This window comes from Scomber scombrus, chromosome 5 (assembly GCF_963691925.1).
Source record: "Scomber scombrus chromosome 5, fScoSco1.1, whole genome shotgun sequence".
NCBI classification, from domain to species: domain Eukaryota; kingdom Metazoa; phylum Chordata; class Actinopteri; order Scombriformes; family Scombridae; genus Scomber; species Scomber scombrus.
Genome location: NC_084974.1, coordinates 27,695,603 through 27,714,883, shown reverse-complemented (window position 1 = coordinate 27,714,883; position 19,281 = coordinate 27,695,603). Strand labels below are relative to the sequence as shown.

Here is a 19,281-nt window from a genome sequence, read left to right as displayed (position 1 = left end):
TGTCAGTCTGATCAACAAAAGAACCACAGGATCATCAGGACCATCAGGATATCAATAAATGCATATGAATGCTTTTTGCCAGAAAAAAAAGTTCACGTGCCTCTGAGCAGAACACCGTATACAGTATAAATACAGTATGCAGGCCATGTGCAGTTCTTTGTCAAACATCTAACATGCTACAGAGAGAAAATAGCTGATCTATCAGTGATAATTGTGCACCTTTATTAGTATTAGCACAGTGCACATGTGTGCGGACACAAAGTCCATCAACAGTCACTGCAGCTGTAAAGCAGGAAAATGAAAGCTGGTTCAGCTGTGATAAAGTGCCACCATCTTCAGAAACACATCATTTCAATAAGGCTTCAGAGGAAAGGACATGTCATGTCTCTAAAAACATATTTCCATGTTTCCTCTCTCCTCGCATGGTTTCCTTGCATCTCTCCATGCACCTGTGGTGGGAGGAACTACGATGCAAGGAAATGATTCAAGTGAGGAAAATGGGGATGCAATTTAAGAGACTTAGGATGCATCCCAGTGAGTGCGTAAGCAGATCAGTGAGCAGACAATGCACCTCTCTTGTAAGCCATTATGAGCTTTATCTAAGCTCAAACACTAACTCCTGATTCCCCACTCTTCCTGGATGGTCTGTGACCAATTATCTATGACAAATTATACAGTAAGTACAATTAACAGCCTATTCAGACATCGACCTCTCTTAACAAGACTCTCCATCATTTAATTGTACTCATTAAATAGGGACACATGAAGAAGAAGATGCCTCATTCAAGGCTTTTCTGTCCTATAGAAATCAATGTTGTCCAAACATGAGGCACGTAATCTGTAACATTTTACACAGTCACTAGAAATTACTCCATAATTTAGTTACTTTTCAAATATTTTGATAGTGCATGCAGTATTTTAATTTACAAAATGTAACTAAATGGATTGGATGGGTTAATTCATCTTAAAATGACATATATAATTACATATGTTATGTATGTGTAAAACCCCTTCTCCAATCATTGTGATTAATTTGCCTCAGGAGGATTAAAATCTCTGTGTTGCATCATTATTAATGAATTAAGTCTGACCAAACTTTAATCCACGAGAGGAAAAAAGATCTGGTTTCCCCGTCTGACAAAGGAAACTCACGGGAATACATTTTCTTGTCAGAAACATCCCTGTGCTCTTCAAATCCTTCACTGAGGACAAGGATGGACGAGCTGCTGGATCAATAGAGGGATCTGAGACAGAGAGAGAGGAGTGAGGGAAAACAAGACAGAGAAGAGGGAAAAATAATGGGTCTGAAAGAGAGATAAACATAGAGAGCACAGTGTCAAGGAAATTAAGGAGAGCAGGTTTCGTAAAGGCCACAGAGAGATGGATGTGACTGATTAGGGAAGTACTGTATGAACTCAGGGGAGAAGTCTTTCCGTTTCATGCAATCTAAATTGCCCCCCTGTCTCCTGCCAACTCTTCAGGCACCTCATTATGAAACCCAGTTGGGAGGACTTTGGTCTTTTCCTAACCTGTCTCTGCTCTCTGACATTGCAAATCACACTATGGTATCCTCGGCAGATACTGTAGCTAGAAGATTTCTAATAAAAATGTGCATTACACCATATGAGGACTCCTGAAAATAAGCAATCATACACTCTCAGTGAATCCCAGGGGTTTTGGTATCAGGGGTTGTCAAGGGCTACGTGGAAACACTGTGAAGCAGCTCAACCCATTTAAACCTGAGAAAGTACTTTTTCACAAAAACAAAAATCCACATATTGAGTCAGCTGTAACACTTAAACAGTAAGTGTTGCATTTTAGAGAGCATATGTGAGAAACAGTTAACTGATGGTTGAAATAGTCGAAAAACTTGAAATGGTCAGCTTGACAGTTGAAATATAGTTTGCTACACATAATGGATAAATGGTAAAAAGATCAGGTTTCTGTCACTCCAAGGGCCTATTATAACGATCTATAGCGCATGGCGTGAAGCCCATGGTGCAAGTTCCCCTAAGGGCGTGTCCAAATCCAATTAAACTATTTTAATGGCGGGAAAGTGGTCTCTTAGCCATGCGCATGGTTCTAAAGGGTTGGACTTAAGTCCCCTCATTAATCATGCGTGTGCTTTTGGCGGAACATGTAGTAAACCAATTAAAGTATCGTCTCTCATTCCCTTTAAAATTCAAGAGCACTTACACTTTGGCGGATTGCTATTATAATGGTGTATTTGTCAAGCAGCATGCTTCAAGAATAAAACATGAGATACTTTTGCTGAAAAGAAAGTTGGCACTAACCTGACGTGTGATTCATAAAAAGGAAGAATATGGAGTTATAACCGACCAGTCTGATGAGTGTAGAGGTGTGTGTGGTTATACTGCAGCAGCCTGGTGTCATCAGTTGATTTAATAAACAGTGAATGGCTGTGCGTAATGGCACTGCGCTCTGGTAAAGCATCTGAGAGGCTGCACATTTATCAACATATCAGTCCTGCTGATGTCAGGTGATACAAGGATTTTATGAACTGAAGGAGAAACTTCAGTATAAACAGCTGTGGACAACCGATACTGAAAGAATCACTCACATTCAATAACAGATCCATACAGATGTTTTACCCACAGATGTACAGATGCTTTAAAAAAAAAACATTTTTTAATAAAATCACTAAGTGGCAGCAGAGCGGCTTTCCTCCAGAAGTAAACATGGTTCCATTTTCCACAAAAACACAAACAACTCACTTTGTGCTGCATCATTTTGCGTCTCCTCTGTCAGTTCACTGTGCATGCAGCTGTTTAAAAAATATATGTTGATGTAATCCTTTTATTTCTAATTGTTTGCATATTTGTGCCGCTGCATGTCCGTGTGTCATTATCAAAATCTTGACAATGCGCCCTTAAAATAATGGTGAAATAGGCACCATTGACTTCAGACCTGGTTTTTGTTGGTCAATAGTGCAATCGTTTTCCACTGCCCCAAAATAGCTATGCGCCAACAATGCGCCTGACCACACCTCATTTTGAGATCAACACGCCCATGGACGCACAGACGGCACACACGGTGCATGTGCATTTGCTATTTAGACGACATGGGTGCAGGATGAGAAAATGACAACTGCGTGGGTCTGAAACTAGCAAAGACAGATGCGTCGTGCCTCCCCGCTGCTGTGCGCAAGATAGGGCCCCAAGTCTTAGAATGCAATCTTGATCAGACCAGTCCCAACATTCATAGTTTATTTGTATGAAAAAACAAGTAAAAATATCCATATCCATTATATTTAGTATATTTAGTGATTAAATAACATCGAACCTTAAAATAAGTTTAAATGAACACATTTTGCACAAAAGATGTTCATGAAAGAGTCTTGAGTTCCTGTAATAGTGCTGTGGGAGTACTTTAGACAAAAAAGTTGGAAACCACTAATAATCTTATTAGATTTGAGACCACATCTTCCTGGCCCACTATCAGAGATACCCCTCTCTAGCGAGATGTGATAGGTGGCGTGCAGCCAGAAGGGGAGTCACACACTCCAATCCCGCCTTATATATGAGGGCCAGTGCACAGTCATAAAGTATTCTCAGTGTGCAGGTGGGCCATCTATCTTCATTATACCACCACACACCACTGAGGGGAGTGCACAGATCTAAAAAAAAATGCAATTATGGTCATTCACCTGCAGTAAATTCAATCTCTGATCTGACCAGTTTTTTGGACTCATTTATCTTAACTGCATGAAGTTTTCCCGATGGATCAGCAGGATGACAGCATGTGTTCAATCATACAGCAGATACACACTTTTAACTCTCTTCACACCATTTACGGCATTGACAGAACAAGCTGAAACAACAGATGATGTTTTCAATGTCCTGCCTAGCAACTACTGTAAATTTACATAAGTGTCTTTGATTTCCCTTAAGATTATTATAGTGTGTGTTTGAATTCATATATGCATATATAACATGCATTGCAATGGATTTTCTCCTGCCTTTGCTGTCTCATTCACATTCTTGGGCGCTGTGGGGTTCAGCGTGGCAGTGTAAACCTGATCTAGGTCTCAGTGTCAGGGCTGGCATGAATAATTTACCGTGTTCAGGTTGGTGTGCACCTGCAAATGGCAGACACACAGTGGAACAGACTGTTGAGTTGCCCTTGACGTCTCTCTCCAAGTTGTCACAAATAATTTTGATGCTCAGCTGAACCATCCCTTTTCCACCTCCTCAAACTCCACAAGCTGACTCCTTGTTAGCAGCAAATGAACAGGAGTCAGTGACTACACAGCACCATCTGTTGATCAGAAGCGAGACACTACAGCAACAGTACAAACTGGTTTTTCATACTTACTGTTAGTGTTTTCTCATGTTTGTGTCTGTTCCTGCAGGTATTTGCAGCCAGACAGGAGAGTTGGTGATTAAACGTCCTATTTGCCGCAATTCATTAATGCATGAAAAACAACTCTCGTATAATTGAAATTAGAAACATGAAGAGTCTTTTTCATTATTTTTGCTGTATCCGTGTGTGTCCTGAGCTGTTTGTAGCGTGCTGATAACAGAAATGTTTTGCTCTGCTTACTGTCAATCACTTGTCAGCCAAAGAAAGAAATTGAGGTATTCAAAATAATTCCTGTAAACAAGACACCTTAAAAAATACTTTAAAATCCATTTTTGTTTTGGACAGCATTTCGCTAGCCAAAGCGAATTCAAAAATGACTTGAAGCCAAGCCTGTTTTGTATAAATTAAAGATATGAATGAATTCCGTGTCCCCTATCTCTTACAGAATTCAATAGGATATGGCTGAAAGCTCTTGGCACAGCTCAGTAAGTGAACCTTGAATTTAGAATTTTTATCTTTTTTGATTCTGACCAAAGTTATTGAGCGACATGTAATGTTTATGTAAATAGATTAGGAAAACTCTGATATCCCCTTGTTAAAGGTGCAGTGTGTAGTATTTAGTGGCATCTAGCAGTGAGATACAGAATACCCCTCCCCCTCAGCTTCCCTTTTCAAGCATGTAGGAGAACCTACAGCGGCTGTGACGATCACGAAAAGGCCCTCTCTAAAGCCAAAGTTTGCTTTGTCCATTCTGGTCTACTGTAGAAACATGGCGGTGCAACATGGTGGGCTCCACGGAACAGGACCCACTCCCTATGTAGATATAAATGGCTCAGTCTAAGGTAATGAAAACAACTATTCTTATTTTGTGATTATCATACACTAATTAAAACATAAATATGAATATTATATTCTATTTCTTCCAATAGATTCCCCTAAATTTTACACACTGGTCCTTAAAGTACCAGAGCGATTTAGTATAGCACTTCCATAAAGGTGAAGAAACTTAAGACTTAAGGTTAGATCCAGAAATATTTAACATTATTTAGAATGAATAGATTATTCAAACTGAGACTTAAGATTTAGAAAGCTCTAAAAAAAAAAAAACTTCACTCCTATACTTATACCCAATTATTTCTAACATATGTTGTCCCAACTGAGATAACCCTGATAACATCACTAGAGGTTATTTTCTCAGACATTATACAGCCGTCACAAGCTAAAATAAATTAACACTAAAATAAATGGGGTGGCCTTTTAATTTTCCACATTCCAGCTACAGATTTGTGATGTAAGTGAAATAAAGTTACAGATTCAAACACTTGTCACTTGACACTTGTGATGCATAACCAATGCCTGTTTCCTCACGGCGAAATGTAGTTGAGGGTCTAAGATAATGAATGCATTTGATTGTCCCACTTGCCCTTTGAACACTTTGAGCCTTTGACCACACAAACTTCAGGCACCAGAGTTAACAGGGTCATACACAGCATTTCTGGCTGCTTTCTGCCTTAGTCTAGCTTTATTACATAGGTTGTTATGTAATAAACTAAATGCCAAATCTCAGCACAATTCTTGCTAGCAAATCATTCAGTCCCCACTCCCCATGATGCATTTGAGTTTGACACTTGAAGGCTGTTTTCATATTCATCTGCTGAAAGCTTCGCTGTGCTCATTAAATCTCAGTTTGTGACATCAAAACTAGTTTGGAGCTAATCATGGTCCAGTAAAGCCATTTCCATAAGTATGAAGTGAAAACTTTGGAGCATCCAGTGCACACACACACTGAGCATGGACATCTTGTTTCCAGCAGTTTAACTTTTAAAATGTGAAAAACCACATTGGATAAAAACATATTACCCAAAACAGAATAAATCATTATCAGGCTAATTATCAAGATTTGAACATGGTCCCTTTGAGCCCTTAACGAGGAACAAAGTAACTCCGCTGAACTAGTGTGTTTTTATGCAAATGACAAGTCTCACTAGGACGTATGAGATGAATGTAGGCTACAGAAAATGGAAGAAGAAAGCAGAAAGAAGGAGGAAGAAGAGAGAAACAGTCATGATCAATAAGGGATGTTGGACTCGAGCCATACAAATCAAAGTCAGATGTGTGCAAACATGACTAAGGACTTTATTAACCAAATCATTTTCCCCGTAATATCCACAAATAAAAGTGATCTCTTTATATATATTCACATTGTATAATTTCATAGTGTGACAAAAAGAAATCTTTTTTTTTTCTTTTTTTTTTTTGGATTTCCAGCCATTCCTATTAATTGTCATTTGATCAATCGCCATGCAGTCGTCACAAAGGTTGAAAAACATTACGATTGGTCAGCATTGGCGGCCGTGTCCGACGTCACTTCTTCTCCTGTATTGGCTCTTCGTAGTGCTAAAAAACCCCATTGGTTCCCCAATCACAGATTTCATCACACTTCAACAATAAAATAAAAATAAATTAAGAAAGCAATGTTCTCCAGTGCTCCCAAGTCCTCTTCTCTTACCCTTCATGTTTTTAGATATTTTCTTTTTTATATAATAATAATAGTAATAATAATAATGACTATAATTGTCCTTGATATAAATTCAATAGTATTTTTTCTCTTTTTCAAATTTTAAATAAATCATTTTGGCAATCCTCATATGTTGTCACTTTAGAATAAAAGAATACTCAAGTAGAAAATAAAAATTGTGAGAGAAAATTCGTCAGAAGAGGAACGAGGTGTGAGAGAATGAAAAGAGTGAAAGCAACAGAGAAGAGCGAGAGAGGAAAGTAAGAAAAGAGTGAGAGAAAGAAAGAAAGGCAGACTCAAAAGAAAAGCATCCACTTCAGACGCATGTCAGAAACGGCTCTATATACAACATTTTCTGTTGTGGAAAACTGCCACAACAGAAAATGCCTGTCGTCTTTCTCTTGTCCTTCCTCCAACCTCCAGCAGTGTGTCTGCAGTAGTCCCGTAGTCTGAAGCAGTCTGGTGTGTGTCCCAGTGTTATACCAGAGTGTAAGACTTGGCATAGGGGTTGTTGCTTTGTTTCAGGTGTCCTCTGGAGTCCAGCAGTGACTCCTGGGAGGTGCTGAGCTTGGCAGCCTGTGCTTGGGCCAGGTCTCCTGAGGAGGGGACCTCTGCCCGGACCTCACCCCGAGCCTCTCCCCTCTCCCGGACATCCCTGTGGGGAAGAGTGGAGGCAGTTCCTGGCTGCCACTGCTGCACCTCCCTGGGTGAGGGCACTTCCATGGGGGTGGGCTCCATGGGAGGGGGCCTCTTCAGGGTACGGCTCCTCTGGGGCTCCAGGCAGGTCTGACCCATGGCTCCTCCTCCTCCTCCTGCACCTCCTCCTCCTCCTCCTCTTGTTTCTCCTGTAGCACCAGCACCACCTCCGCTTACTCCTGCACCTCCACCACCACCTCCTCCTCCTCCTCCTCCACTGCTGCTGCTGCCACTGCTGCTGCTGACACCTCCACCTCGGGCTGCCAGTGGCACGCCACGGTTCAACAGGAAGTCCATACGGAGGTAAGGTGGCAAATGGACCAGCTCTCCTCCTGAAAGGCAACACACAAGATAGAAATATGTGACCATTAAGATTCAATTAAATGACAGTGTGTCTCTACATATACCAACATGTTGTTTCATATTAAAGTAAATACTTAATGAAGTTCTCGATGACATGTTAGTAAACAGTATAAACACCCTGCAAATACAAATAGTTACATTAGCATTGATTTGAATTTATGTTTCTAGCCGCCTAACAAATATCATGTAATATATGTAAAAAATATCTGGCTCTTTCACTGCTAAAGGCTCCACTATGTTCTCCAACTAGTTGCTACTGTAACTGTCAGTTTGTGTTGTTGAAATTGATGTTGTTGATGGGAGTGAAAGTAAAGCTGCAGGCAATAAATAAATAAGAAAACAATGAACTAAAAGATGTTAAGATTCTCAGTAGAGCTGCAAAGTGGGTGATCACTTTAATTTCACATTACATAAAAATTGTGGGGAAAATTGTGTCATTGCTTTGTGGTTAAGATAATAATACTTTTGTAAACCCTGTCTCTAAAAATGACTGGATTGTGTTATTTTAAATTAAAAATTAACATGTTTTTAAAAAAATCACATCAGATAAGCTAATTTTGTGACTGTAAGAAATGCCCAGTAAACCGTAACAGACCGCTTAGACCTTACTGTTGCTTTTTACAAACAGGTTGGCTTTATGGTAATATTCAGGACACTGTCTGCTTGCCTCCAGAGTTAGTGTAGTGGTTCTCTGGGATCTCCACTGGGAACACTGTGTGCTCTCGACAGGTTCTGACTCTTCTCCAGTCTCCATTTTAATAATTTCGTCTGTTAAAAATAATGTCATGGAGAGCTGAAAATCTTATTTAACTCACATTCACACTGTTGCATTAGTTCACCTCAGGGATTCTGGGATTATGATTCATATTACTATTATTCTAATGTAATATTAATCTTCAGCAAGTGTGAATCTATCTGATTAAATCATCGCTATCAGGAAAGATGTGCATAACATAATGGAATAGGAGGCTGAATTTTGCAATGTAATCATTCCTATCACTATCAGGGAATGATATGCATGATGATTTGTTATTTTATCTGTGATAAGCTGAATAGTTGATCTAGATCTTCCTAACCTGCCTGCACACAACACCCAGTATGTTCATACTGTGTTTACACTTGGCAGCGTTGAATCCTCCTCTCCACCGTAGGTTTAGTTCTACTGAAGCAGAAGAAGAGCTGATTCTTATTAGGAAACAGAATAACATGTAATGCCTGTAGCAAAACAAACCAGGTCAGACTTAATACCTTAACTGAGTGATAAACTATGATTAAAAGCTGTCTCATCAAGCTCTGAGTCATTTTCTGACGTGTTAGATGAGAGGGAGGGAAAGACAAGGAGAGACAAAGTGATTCGGTTCTGTGAGTTTATAACACCTCTTCTGCTATTGTTAGTGTTTCCCTTTTACCGACCAGATTACATATATAACAGACAAATCAGCCCATCACAAGGGTGTTGGGTTACAACATCTAATGGACTACACTGGAGTTTCCGCACTTAATGAATGAACGATCCGTCTGTATTACTTCACGACTACTGAAGTGTTCGCATTTATCTTTCAGAGATCAACAGGCGCTTACAGGTGTACGATGCATTGCTAAAATAACCTTTCAACACATGCTCTCTTTCCCCCCCGCAAGCTGACACATTCACATGTACACGGCCCACACGTGCACAGATGTAAGCATATACTGTATGTGCACACACACACACACACGCACACTCCCTGGCAGCTACTCAGCATTAATGTCAGCGCAGCCAAGGCTGTCTCTGCAGATTCAGTCCAACATGTGACCTTGAAGAATGGATTTCAGGGTTCACAGAGAGAATGAATAATTTACTGTGTTTTATAATAAGCCCTATTAGTGCCAGCAAAGATGATAAATGGCTAGGAGTGTTAATTGAATTAAATATAGATTTAAGTGTTTCTGTGGGGGCTCATTAGAAATGTAGTTTGAAAATTCATCAGCCTGTAAATTACAGATCGTACAGTAATGGGAAGGAATACAACAGCAACGCTCCGCCAAGCCATTAATCTGTGTAAGTGTCTGTTGTATCTTCGGCTCAGTCTGCACTGCTGCGAAGGGTGATGTTTTAATATTAACTGACCCGTATTTCTATATTGTCTGTGTCATTCAGGGACACACACACACACACACACACACACACACACACACACACATACACACATAACATATTTACAAGCCTATCATAATTACCGGCACTGCTGTAAAAGTTTATGAGTAAAGTGCTGTGGAACATGCTGTAATGGGACAGAGGCCCAATGGATTTCCTCATATGAGGCACTGAAGAACAAGAAGAAGAGCACAAATGAATAAACTGTTACTCTCATAACAGCTCTGTCAGGTGAAGCAGGTCAAATGAAATGAGATGATTGGGAAAGACAGAGGGATGAGTGAGCAGCTGTCCTTCTACCTTTGACCTTTGCAATGGACAGGTGAGGTCAGCTCAGGTCAGTCAGATGTAATAGAGACAGAGATGGGGTTGAAACTGGGTCATTCACTAGCTGTCACTCAAACTGGCCTCTGCACTGGGTCTAGGTTTCAATGGACCAATACTGGTATATATATATATAAACAAATCATTACAGTATTGATGATTATTGGTTCATCCTTATTTGTAAAGCACTGTATACATACTTATTATCCTTTAAGACCTTCTGTGTTTATAAGACAAGACTTAAGATACTGTGATTAAAATAATATGCGTAAATTCAACTGTCCCTCACTGTATCGGGGTATTACTGTGGTTAATTGTCATGGTTGCTGCAGGTCACTGTTGATAGTATTTTACAGTTTATTGAGTGTAGCGTCAGCTGAAATACATTAAGGTCTAATGAAAATGTATACAGTAAAATACATTTAGGTTGGACACTTTCTACATAAATGCACATTGCTACTTTTGTGCGATGATAAAACACAACTTATTAAAAATAGTGTAAACTTCCTAAGGAAACGGTAGCAGCCACACAGCTTGATACTTAAGTATGAACTGTATCTCTCAATGTAACAGACACCAGACTGCAGCAATCAGCAATGCCACACCAGCCTGAAAGGCTAAAAGGTTGGTATTACACTGAGCGGTCTCTGCAGTGGCAGTTAAGTGGTGTTTTGTACTGAATGACAATAGCTTTAGATTAGCCTAACAGATAGCCTTTACTTGCCCTCTCTCCCTGGTGAACTGGTGATATGAGTCTGCCATCCCGTGCACACACGTTTAAAACGTAATGAGGCCTGAAACTTAAGAGGGAGATAAGATTGCCTCAACTATTGCCTGGTCAAACACACACACACACACACACACACACACACACACACACACACACACACACACACACACACACACACACACACACACACACACACACACACACACACACACACACACAAACATGGACCTCATCCCCTTTGACAGGACACCTCCAACAACGCAAATTATCCCCAGACACACTATGACATGACAGCAGAAGGGTTGATGGACGAGCTGTGTACATGTGTCAGGGAGAAGGGTGTCTGTCTGTCTGTCTGTCTGAGTGACTGTGGTTCTGTGTGAGGTCAGCCACCCATCAACATGCTGTGCCAGATCTCGTAATTGATTCGCAGGACTACCGGGAGGGGCTGAGGTTCATGTAAGGTAAGGCTACAACCTGAGAGGAGAGCACAGCGCACCAGGATCCCCAAACTGCAGATGCAATCAAAAGCCTTTGAGACAGAGATGTCATATGGTTTAAAAAAAATGAAATAATCTACTAGCAAAAACGTTTTTCTGTTTTCTAGAATAAAGATCATCCCTGGGGTGCTGTTGGAAAAACTGCATCTCATAATCCTTGTTCATTATGTGTGATGGGCTTGTTTATATTCTTAAGGCACTAAATATTATTTAATGAGACTATACTGTATCTTGCAGTGATATAACAACTAACAGGACACACTACTTGATTGAAAGCTGCAAATAAAGCAAATAAAGGAATAAACTAATTTATTGTTAATGTTTTACAAACCAAATTGTTTAGATTTTAATCAACCTTAACATGTCACTGTGTTAATTTATTTAAGTGTATGTATTTAAATTCCTCTGAAGGGACCTTAAACTGGTTTGTCGTAGAAAGTGAAAATAAAAGGATGATTATGATTTTGAAGTAAAAAGTACCTTCAGATAACTTTTGTTGTAGTTTGGCACTGTATTTAAATTGATTTAATTGATTATATGCTATTGGAAAGGAAAAGGGATGGAGAAGCTGCTCAATGCCTATAGATGAAACAAAAGGTTATGAGTTGTGTGTGAGCTTCCGTCTCCTCACCAGGTCTGTGTGCCTTGGGTGCGGCCATGTTCATGACCCGGCTGACATCCTGAGGTTTGGGCGGCGAAGCAGTAAAGCGGCAGATGCCTGACTCGGATGGCGTACTGGAGGTCAGGCTGTCAGTGTAGTCATTGGTCCCTGCTGTCATCTGCTCAGATGAGGTGTCAGAGATGAAGCACTCTGTGATGGTGAACTTGGCGTGGCGGAGCTGCTCTTCCATCTTAGCATGCTCGTAGGCTCTGGCCAGCTCTTCGTAGGTGGAGGATGCGCTCTCTGTTGATACCATGCTGCTCCGTGCACGATCTGATGATTACAGGTTCATCATGCACATAAGAAAAACATACAACAAGGGATCATAGAATTATAACACAGAGTGCAGCAATACTGGCAATACAGAAATACAGACAAAATATGGCGTTATGTTGGGCTTTTTTGGATAATTTGATGCATGGGGTTTGGTGGATTCACACCTTGAAATCCTCAGTCAAGGGGACGTACCAGAGTTGCACTTGCAAATGAAAAAACTACTGCCAACATTATTTGGATTGCACAAAAGCCAATGTGAGAGCCATGCAAACTGCCTTCACACTAGGCAATTTCACAAAAGCAGCATGAATCCCTTTACACCCCCCAACTTTCTAACCCTAATTACAGAACCAAGGCAGAGGGTCCATCTGTCATCGGTGAATACCTCTACTGATCGCCCTCCAAGCTTCTCTACCTTACCTGTATCCTGCGAGGGGCTGACGCTGTAGCTGTCGCTCTCCTTGTCGACAGATCCAGTGGCACGTGGCGTGGGGAGTCTCCAGTCAGTGGTCAAGGTGTGTGAGGAGCTGGTGGGGTGCGGCCGGTTCAGAGTCCACTGGCTGGCATAGCGGCTCCGTGCTGCAGCAGGACCAGCTTTGGCAGTGCGTCTGGCAGTGGGATCTGGTGAGGAGAGCAAATCTGTCAGTCTATCAGTCATGTAATAATGGCTTTAATCAAAACAAATACTTTAATCAGAAAGCTTTTAGATTTTTAGTCTCATTGAAATCTTATTTACATTGATTTATTAGTAAGATTCAGATCTGTGCTTGAGTAAGACAGTAAACCATATTAAATATCATATCATATCATATCATATCATATTATACACTTTATGAGCATATATTTTGTTTACTGAATGAGTAAATGAACCTGGGACTGGATAATTAAATATGTATGTATTATGCATATGTATATATTTTCTGGAAAAAAAACCTAATCATTTGTTTTTCAGTAAATTGAAAGAATTGTGTTAAGTTTGAATTTCTTCACACTTCTGTCGAAAATATTATTGAAAAAAAAATATTTCTATCATCATGTACATAACTAAAATTAACCATTTAAAAATGATGTTAAAAAAAAAAAAAAAAATTCAAACCCACATGGACATATTTGCCTCCAGCAGATGGGATCTATTCCCTCCATAGATACAGACTAGTTGATAAACATCTTCATCTAAACTGACGTTTTATGTAACTTTTACATCATGTGTAGCCGGAACCTCAGAACGGGAAAATGTATGTGTCCCCCTTCCTGTTGTCTGCAAATCCACAGTTTACCCCCTCTGTGAACGGTGAACATTACCATTCCACAGCTCCACGCAATGACATGATCATCAATCTGACGCTCCAGCTGTCTCCATACAGACACATATAAAAAGTATCACATTCAGCCTGACCCAGACAGCTCTCTGGTCTATGCACCGCTGGGCCAAATCAGAATGAGACCCTTTAGAAAAGGTCTGCATTAGATCTGTGCAGGGAAGAATGGTGTTGGTAATTGTAGTAGGTCAGACAGTAATTCTATCAGTGGGCATGGAAGGAAGAAATGATGGAGGTGTTCGCCCACAGCGGGAATTAAAAAGGACTGAGTCAGCAAACTGGGTTCATGCACCACTGGCCAGGCTAAATGACCCAATCACATGTCTGTCTGCTTAAGTTTGTATGCACACATTTGTTGCGATTATGTCTGTTTGTGTTAACACAGAGCTATGTGTTTTAAGCTCTTGTTGATGTGTTTTTTCCTTTGGACAAAGCCAGGCTAGCTTTTTGGACCATATTCCAGTCTTTATGCTAAACTAAGCTAAGCTAATCTAATCACTTCCTGCCTCAAGCTTCAAACTTAACAAACAGACAAGCTTCTTTTTCTAGGATTGTACAACTTTAGCATGAAATTAGAAAGAATGATAAGAATAATGTTTTTTGCAAGAAAAAACAATTCAAGTAGCAAAATATAAGCAGGTCTGATAAATGTAACATGCATGACATAAATGAATATCAGTACTGGTATCTGAATGTGTATTGGACAATATGAGCATGATATCAACTATTTGCACAAAATAATGTAATTGCATCACTAATCTGAGTGTTTGTGTTCACTCAGGCCAAACTGGCCAGGTGGAACAGGGCAACCAGGTGAGGAAGTGTCAAGAGGAGGTGGCGAGATCACTACTCTTCATCAGTTCTGCTTCAGTGGAGCTTAAACACCACAAGTCCAGAAACTGCTCTGCAGCATGGCTGTTGTATCTTTGTAATCTCATTGCTTGAAAATGCCTCACATACTGTATGAAGGCAGTCTACAGTTAAAAAAGGACAAGGTGGAAATGTTTCTATTGCATGTAATTCAGATGAATGTGCAATGAAAGGTTATTACAAATGTGTGTATTTTATAGTGTTCAGGCACCCTATCTTTTACAGTGACATCCATCTATGAGAATATAAACATGTATAGTAGATTCAGGAGGAAAGTTAGCAGCACATGATTCATGGCTGCAAAGAAACCAAATTTAAAAAGTACATGTTTTAGCCACAAGACAGTTTTCTAAACAACCACGTTATGTTATTAACACAGGAAGAGCGACATACAGTAGTAGCAAGATTAGTAGTAAAGAAAATAAATGTTGAGCACTGACGGTGATGGGACTCACTGGTTCCAGGCCTGGCATCGGACACGTCCACCAGTGGTCCAGTGGCCTGGGACAGAGACTGGTAGTGGACTGTATGGGTCACTGTAGAGGACTTTTGCTTATTCGTCTCCCCAAAGTCATTGTCTGTCAACAGCACGGTGGACCTGTCATCTAAGAGACAGGAAGAAAGGAAAGAAAGGAACAACAAAAGACAGAGAAAAGAAAAATATAATGAGAAATAATCATACATTTAGTCATTTATAAGCATAATGCATGGTGACTATCTTACCGATTGTCTCCATGGTGTCCCTCTCCTCGATGAGAAGCTGGGCTCTGGGGATGTCGATGTGCATCCTTAGCGTCTGCTGCTGCTTGTTCACCGTGTCTGGTGTCCGTGTGTTCTTACTGAGTGGATTAATGAGAAAAAGGTATTATTTTTCAGCTGCGTGATTTTGCATTGTATCGCAAAAATGTGAATTCAATTTAATTTAAGTTGATAAGTAGCTGTAATAAAGCAAGAGGGACAGCATATCTTGTGTGCAATACATTAGATTTTTAGTGATACTGTAGGTGCTGTAACTCTGGGCTACACTGTGATTTATGTCCGCTGCTTAAAGCGAAGAAGCAAGCATAAATTAAAATTAAGCATACATACCTCATCAGCATTTCTGCCAGGCTTTTGGCATCTGTGAATTCAAGTAAAGAGGTAGTTAATACCTTAATAGTACTGTCCAAGTTGATAAGCTACAGCAGTGACAAAATATTGTACAACAACTGACGATTTCCTCTCACAAGAACGCAGTGAAAGCATGTTAGAGGGTTGAAAATAATTAACTTGGAGGTGTTCGACCTGAAGAGACAGTTTCGCCATTACAAAAGCAAAGTTTAGCTTCAGTTTTAGTCTAGCTCAGTTTAATTGTGTCAGATGTTACATAACATTTTAATTCCATGACACAGAAGGTATTGCTTTTCTTTTGTCTGTGTTGACCATAGACTGAATGTGTGTAGGTGTTTCAACGTGTATCTATATAGTATGTTAGGAAAATGTATACAATATAAACCGTAATTTAACTGACATGTACCTCTGAGTCTCTTCAGCCTCTGCTCCCTTCTTCTCCTCTTTAGCACCATAAGCATGATAAATACCAGCACAGCTACAACAAGAATAGACGTGATGGTCACCACCATCTTCAGACCTCCGCTGCCCGACATGTTGTCTGAGATGGGATCTCCTATTTTCAGCAGGGGAGGGATGGTACCTTTGGAGGAAACAAACAGATTTAAACAGTTTATGAGGAATTAATGCTCAAACACAAAGAACTTCATCTGGAATTAAAGAAGGTTTGTTACTTGCGTGTGAAAGCAGCTGCTCTATGAAGTGTTCCCATATTTTTGATTTGATTTTTATTTTTGATTTAGCATTTATTTAAGCAGGTTAGTCCCATTTAGATCATCTCTTTTACAATGGAGACTTAAGCTGTTCTAAGCACATTAAAAAGGAAATTTAAATCCTTTTTGTTTACTGTTATATTACAGTATTACTATCCATACATTCATCCATTTTTCAAACAGAGGTCTGGAGCCTATGGGTAACACATAACTAATAGACACACATGTTTTCCAGGTAATTTTAAGTTTTTATTTCAGCTCACCCAGATATATTTAGAACTTTTGGAGAGAACACAATTGGATATGAGGAGAACTTGTTATCTCTACAAAAAAGTGGATGGATTCAAACCCACTCCTGCTTTATTGATTATAATGCTGCCAGGAATTGGATCTCTAATTTTTTGGTATTTGTTGAAAGATCCCTAATGACTTCCTTTTTCTTAATCTCACACTAAAAAATACATTTTCTCCTCACTTAGAGTAAAATAGCCTGTAGCTGAATGAGGCTCAGGCACCAGGTTTGTTGGAGACTGAATATGTGCTGTTAGTCTCCTGGGCTGCAGCTCAGCAGCTGAGCTGAGCTATACAACCACTGTCAAATTGACAATAGAATCCACACAAACAGACATGCCCACACACACACACACACACACACACACACACACACACACACACACACACACACACACACACACACACACACACACACACACACACACACACACACACACACACACACACACACACACGAAGAAGCACATCCACTCACACATAACATCCTGACAGGCAGCTTATAGTCCTCAGCAAAACCCTTCAAAGGAAATTAATGAATAGTCTGGGGTGCACCACAGAGCTCTTACCACCTCCTATCCTTCTTTAAAGCTTATACACTTCCTTTGTGTGTGACTGACACAATCTGTAGCCCACGGCAAATAATGGCACACTATGGCCCATGGACAATCTGAAGACCGTCCCCGTTTTCTAGCCTTCAGAATACTTGTCAATATGTTGATTCATAAGTAATTTTAAAGCATGTACTGTACTGTACGCAGAGCTGCAGAACGGCACCTCACAACTGATGATTGGTGTAATAACACTATTGTTAATAAGCGTAATAAGAAAACAAGTTACATTGATCTGAAAACATTCTCCTTCTGATTGTGTGTTGATGTGAATCATAAATATGATATGATAATACCGTTAAGTAGAGTTGAATTGACTTTAAACAACACAATCTGTGTTATTTGGGTCAATGACGTATAAGGATTTTCAACAACTCAATTTTAGAATAATAAAAACAAGCATATCTAATGCAGTAGTTCAAACATTCAGAATGTTGTGTACCTGGAAATTCATATTACAATTTGAAAGTGATTTTAGTGGGTTTTTCAAGATTAATTGGCGCTGGCCTGAAAAAAAAGTCATTAGGTGCGACCATGATTCATCTTGAAATATCTTATATAAATAAAAGATCATCATTTACAAAGAAAAAAAAAAAAAAAAAAATTCAAATACTTTGTTTCCAAACACTTAATATTACTGAAAACTAGTAAAAAAAGATGTGAAGCGTCTTAAGTGAATTAATTTATTTCAAGATGAATCATGGTCGCACCACATGACTTTTTTTTAAGGCCAGTGCCAATTAATCTTGAAAAACCCACTAAAATCATTTAATTTTCAAATTTATAATATGAACTTTCAGGTACACAACATTCTGAATGTTTGAACTACTGCATTAGATATGCTTGTTTTTATTATTCTAAAATTGAGTTGTTGAAAATCCTTATACGTCATTGACCCATATACCTCTTGTGTTGTTCTTAAGCGGGGAAGAGAAGATGTTTTATTCTTGCAAATTGTCAAATTATTTGTCTTTTTTGCATCATTGCTAGTTTATGATATTCATGCAACACTATTCTTGTATGAAACTTAAAAGTTAAAGTGACATTTGACTATATGTTTAGTTCTCAAACAGTTACAGTCAGTATCAAATTCCTGATATTCCTATTCCTGAGCATCTGCACAACTCTGTGGCAATCTGTTTGATCCAAACTCACTTCCGTCAGCACTGAGAGTAGCAAAGGTGATCCTCTTTTCTGCTGAGCCAGCGCTGTTGGTGACCTTCATCTGCAGTTCGTACCAGGTTGCCTCCTGCAAATCGTACAGCATGTAGCTCTTGGTCAGCGATGTGCGCTGGGCCGTGGTCCATGTGGCCGACTCCACGGCTCGGTACTCAAGTATGAAAGAGGTGATTGGACAGCCGCCATTGTTCCAGCCGACCAGGTTGAGTCTTGCCCTGGTGGAGTTGATGCTGGTGAAGAGTTCGTGTTCTTTGGCAAATTGAGGTTCTGAGGAGAAGATAGACAGAAGGGTGAAAGGAAATGATTAGAGATGTGATCAAAATGCTAAAGTGCAAGCTCACAGTTTGCTGTTAACTTTCAAGGTCGACAAACATGATTACGTTTACAGGGGGATAAAAGGTAAATTGGCCTTAAGATTAAAAGATTTGACAGTACTCACTGGGTTTTGGAGGAGCTTTGAGTTATAAGTTTTTAAGATCAATAGAAATAAAAATGTATCATGTCATCATCTTCCAATGGCTGATAAAAGAAAATACTCCCTTACCTACATATTCATTCATTTAGAGAAAACAATGCAGCATACAGTAGGTACGGGAACACAAATAACATAAAAACTTGCTTTTATCTCAGAAAATGTGATTAGTTGATATCAAAGCACTG

General features: G+C 39.6%; 1 protein-coding gene across 6 annotated transcripts in view; it reads right to left on the bottom strand.

The window, feature by feature from the left end:
- Nucleotides 1-7,318: 7,318 nt before the first annotated feature.
- Nucleotides 7,319-19,281, bottom strand: part of dscamb (Down syndrome cell adhesion molecule b) — a 102,371-nt gene continuing 90,408 nt past the window's right edge. Inside the window, exons 25-34 of one of the 6 annotated variants that reach the window (XM_062418867.1) lie at nucleotides 18,598-18,888; nucleotides 16,234-16,410; nucleotides 15,807-15,837; nucleotides 15,441-15,556; nucleotides 15,173-15,322; nucleotides 12,949-13,167; nucleotides 12,223-12,525; nucleotides 7,792-7,869; nucleotides 7,468-7,644; nucleotides 7,319-7,422 (exon numbers count right to left, since the gene is read on the bottom strand). In XM_062418867.1, coding sequence (XP_062274851.1) covers nucleotides 7,319-7,422; nucleotides 7,468-7,644; nucleotides 7,792-7,869; nucleotides 12,223-12,525; nucleotides 12,949-13,167; nucleotides 15,173-15,322; nucleotides 15,441-15,556; nucleotides 15,807-15,837; nucleotides 16,234-16,410; nucleotides 18,598-18,888 — 1,646 coding nt within the window. Of the gene's footprint in view, nucleotides 7,870-12,222; nucleotides 12,526-12,948; nucleotides 13,168-15,157; nucleotides 15,323-15,440; nucleotides 15,557-15,806; nucleotides 15,838-16,233; nucleotides 16,411-18,597; nucleotides 18,889-19,281 lie in introns of all 6 variants that reach the window. The other 5 variants (XM_062418868.1, XM_062418865.1, XM_062418866.1 and 2 more) reach the window with 5 other exon arrangements.